At 62.7% G+C, this 4212-nt stretch overlaps 1 protein-coding gene across 1 annotated transcript; it reads left to right on the top strand.

Moving 5' to 3' along the window:
- The first annotated feature begins 413 nt into the window (after nt 1-413).
- Nucleotides 414-1779, top strand: CLDN5 (claudin 5). Its single transcript, XM_047762085.1, has one exon. It carries the CDS (start codon nt 537-539, stop codon nt 1191-1193), a length of 657 nt encoding a protein of 218 aa, XP_047618041.1. The 5' UTR covers nt 414-536; the 3' UTR covers nt 1194-1779.
- Nucleotides 1780-4212: the final 2433 nt, after the last annotated feature.

Here is a 4212-nt window from a genome sequence, read left to right as displayed (position 1 = left end):
CTGGCCCGGGAGGTAGGGACCAACAGGCTCATTCAGGGAGGTGGCGTGGATGTCGATGCAGACCCAGGGTCAGGCAGCACCTGAAACCGCGAGGTGGGGGGTGCACGGAGAGGTGGCGTGCGGAGCGCGAGCAGCTACCCCAGCCAGCCTGAAATGCGCTCGGCCTAGACCAGGACTGTCGCCAGTTGGGTACCCAGGGCGGCGGCCTAGCGAGGAGCGGCCCCCCCCGCCCACGCCCGCCCATGCCCGCCTCCACGCCCCTCTACCCCGGTGCGCCGTTGTTTCCCGAAGACTGGTTGCCGGGGGCGCCTGCGATTGGCTGCGGGCGGATGGCCCGCGCGCGGATTGGCTGTTTAGGGCGGAGGGGGGGCGGGCAGAGGGGCAGAGTCCGCCCCGAACCTTCAAATGGGAAGCCCCTCTAGAGGCTCCTGCAGACTCGAGGCTGTGCTGAGAAGCCGCGGGTCCGGGGGACTGAGGGAGTGAGCCGTGCGCGCCCGGAGGCCCCGGGCCGTCGGGCGCGCGTCTTGTCTCCAGCCATGGGTTCGGCAGCGCTGGAAATCCTCGGCCTGGTGCTGTGCCTGGTGGGCTGGGTAGGCCTGATCCTGGCGTGCGGGCTGCCCATGTGGCAGGTAACCGCCTTCCTGGACCACAACATCGTGACGGCGCAGACCACTTGGAAGGGGCTGTGGATGTCCTGCGTGGTGCAGAGCACGGGGCATATGCAGTGCAAGGTGTACGACTCGGTGCTGGCGCTGAGCACCGAAGTCCAGGCAGCGCGGGCCCTCACCGTCGGCGCAGTGCTGCTGGCGCTCGTTGCGCTCTTCGTGACCTTGGCAGGTGCGCAGTGCACCACCTGCGTGGCCCCCGGCCCGGGCAAGGCACGCGTAGCTCTCACCGGCGGCGCGCTCTACGCGCTCTGCGGGCTGCTGGCGCTCGTGCCACTCTGCTGGTTCGCCAACATCGTGGTCCGCGAGTTCTACGACCCGACTGTGCCCATGTCGCAGAAGTACGAGCTGGGCGCTGCCCTCTACATCGGCTGGGCCGCCTCGGCGCTGCTCATGTGTGGAGGCGGCCTCGTGTGCTGTGGTGCCTGGCTCTGTGCCGGCCGCCCCGACCTCGGCTTCCCTGTCAAGTATTCGGCCCCGCGGCGGCCCACGGCCACCGGCGACTACGACAAGAAGAACTACGTCTGAGGGTGTCGGGCACAACAGGGCCGCGAGCTGGACTAGCCAGAGGAACTCCGCTTTGGAGGGCGGCCTTCGCTGGAGTGCGCGGCGCACTGGCTCCGCAGAACTCCCAGCTCTGTGCCCAGACCAGACTTTGCCCGCACCCCGTCCTCTCCGGCCGCCGCTAGCCGGCCCTGCTGCCGCGCAAAGCAACGCGCACTTGGGAGGACTCGCTCGGTTTCTTTTTCTGCGTGCAGTGTTGGCTCCAACGTGGGTAGGGCGTGCGCTCCTTTGGCTGTGTGGGCACCATACTAAAGATGACGCTCCCTGCCCGACCCTCAGAGTCTCGGATGCCGGCCACTCCCCAGCGGCTCCTGCTGATTTTAGAGGCAGCGGGAGAGCACAGGGACCCCAGAGGGAAGCCTACAGCTGGCCTTTATTCCATCAGCGGGCTAGCCCCAGGGTAGGGGCGAGAGACTTGGCCTCACCCTAGCAGTTCCCCAGGCGACAACGCTTATGGGCACCAGATCCTGGGTGTGGGGCTGGGGCCCTGCCCTCAGTCACAGCTTGGGGGAAGGATCAAATCTGCTTAGTAAATGGTTTGGATACTCTCCTATCCGTGTCCTGTTCTCTGTCCAGCCACTGCCCATGCCCAGCAGCCCCCATTCATCCACCTACCTTCTTCTCCCCAAAAGCTCCTGTGGGGACCTCCCAGGGCTGGCCTCTGGGATCAGAAGATCCCATGGCCATTTCTCAGATCCTTCCTGCTACCTGATCACCTTCCTGATGGGTGGGAAACAGCCACAGCTCACTGCAATCCAGGAAGGCAAGATCTATAGTCTTAAGGGTCACTGCTGAGTCATGGGGCTTAGGGGGTGCAACGAGGGGAACAGGAGCTGTGACGCAGACCCCAGCAAAAGATGGCAGTTGACTCCAGCCACTGTGTGGGTCTTAGGATGCAGGCAGTGCTGAGGGTGGGCTGCTAGTTTTACTTAGAGGAGGTTGGGTGTTTCCCACCTGCCCTTTGGGGCTCACCCAGCTCTGGGTCACATCACATGGCCCAACACCTGTACAACACCAACTGGGCCCCTTCTGCTCAGTACTGCAGTAACAGGAGCAAGTCCAGCATGTGTGCTGGGCTCCAGTGGAGCTGGCTGCAGGTTGACAAGCATGTTGCCATGGGGAGGAGGCATCCTCGGCTGGCTCCCCAAAGTGCCTAGGCTCAGGTCCAGCCCCTACATCCTGACTCTGCGCAGGGTCTGTGCCCACCTGGTGGCCTGGCAGCCAGCCCAGACTTGGGCCAACCATTAGCCCCTTTGTGCCAGCCCCTGCTGGGAGCCCTCTGTGACATTCATCCCATGGGTAGGTCCTCTGGGAGCTGGTGCTGTTTGTAGCCAGGCACCTGGGGTGGGGAGGGGTCTCAGGAGGGCAGAGCTGACCAGAACTGCCCTGAGCTCACTGCTTCCAACCCTGTTCTTAGCACTTCGAATTAATACATTTTTGCTTCTGCCAAAGGCCAGGGTATGAGAGAACAATAGACGGGAGTGGGGTTTGCAGGGAGAAGCTCCAAACCCAGCCAGGAGGGAAGGCTTGGCATCTGCCCCAACTCTGGCCATGGGGGCCATGTCCAGAAATGTCTGGGCTGGGTCCAAGGGCAAGGAGTCTCCCAGGCCTGGCCAGTCTCCCTATTGTTAGGGAGGGGTAGAACCCAAGGACACAGGCTCAGGCAGCTGCTAAGAACTCAGCCCAAACCTCAGGACCTCAGGGAGGCCGAACTCTCTGGAGGCCTGAGCTCTCAATGGTGGGACGACTACAGAAGCACAGGCCCCATCACACAGAGGTCCTTGGCAGTGCCACCTGGGCCTGACCAAGAACAGCCCCCGAGCGTGGGAGTGTGTGATCCTGTGGCCTCGGCTCTTGGTGGGGCCAAAAAAGAGGTCCTTACACTCCTGCTCCTGGCCACAGGGGCCAGCCAGTCCTGTGTACAGGGTGTTTGGCCAAGGGTGCTGGCCTAAGGCTTCATCCCACACAGCCCAGGGCTCTCTGACTCTAGGGCCCCAGGCATCAGGTGGATTCTGAACAGTAGCTGCCCAGCCTCACCTTCTGCAAATGGACCCTGGGGGGGCCAGGCTGCTGCCCCCGGCACATGCCAGGAAAGGCAGGGGCACTTAGCTGGCAGAAGTCAGGTGAGAGCCTGCCACTCCCTCCCCAAGGGCCACCCTGAGACCCAGCCCCACCCACCCGCACCCTCAGTTCCAGGACATAGTTTCTTTGGTGACATGATTTCTGGGCTTTCCCACTAACTCAAAGCCTGCCTCAACTACTCTGCCACCTCTTGTGCCTGTGGCCCCAGGTACCACCCAGATGGCCTTGGACACTTCTGTGAATGGCTCACTGCTTCCTGAAGGGCAGAAATGGCTTCCCCTTTGCCTCTAAATCCCTCAACCCTGGCATGTGGCTTGTGCTCTGGGGACATCCAGGATGGGGCCATATGATCCCATAGCTCCCCTTTTGCTGCTCTGAAGACTTTTGAAGTTGCAGAGGTCTATCCAGCTCAGACCTTTGGTGGCAGGATGTGGGTGAAGCCGATCTTGAGGTCCCTCAGCCAGCCCTGCCCTTCCTGAATGGTGGGCCTTGCCCTTGCTATCCCCACCTCACTCGCCTGGCAGTGCATACTGTGTCTGTGAGATGGGGGTGCCTGGACAGGCAGGTGCTGGGGGTGAGATGATGGCCATGGGGACTGGGCCTGGGAGGGGTACACTGTTAAGAGGGTGGATTTGAGATGCTGCCAAGGCCAGTGGACAATAGGAAGTGGTGGGAGGACAAACTGAGCCAGGTCCTGGCTGGCATCATTAGGCAGTGGTCAGCTGGGTGCCTCAGGACCCAGTCCCCAGCCACTGCTGCCCAGGGAGCCTGTAGGCCAGTCCTGGTGGTTTCCCGCTGGGTGTCAGGGGTGCCCAGGGCATATGATCAAGGCCCCTCTGGACACATAGAAGGCTCGGTATAACTAGACACTGGCCCTGGGACCAGAGCCAAGACTGGGCCG

This window comes from Phacochoerus africanus, chromosome 15 (genome assembly GCF_016906955.1).
Source record: "Phacochoerus africanus isolate WHEZ1 chromosome 15, ROS_Pafr_v1, whole genome shotgun sequence".
NCBI lineage: Eukaryota > Metazoa > Chordata > Mammalia > Artiodactyla > Suidae > Phacochoerus > Phacochoerus africanus.
The sequence above is the reverse complement of the archived record's forward strand: the minus strand, read 5'-3'. Positions and strand labels throughout refer to the sequence as shown.

What these genes read in the sequence shown, in the direction of transcription:
- CLDN5 (XM_047762085.1), top strand. Translation starts at nt 537, where the DNA reads ATGGGTTCGGCAGCGCTGGAAATCCTCGGCCTGGTGCTGTGCCTGGTG.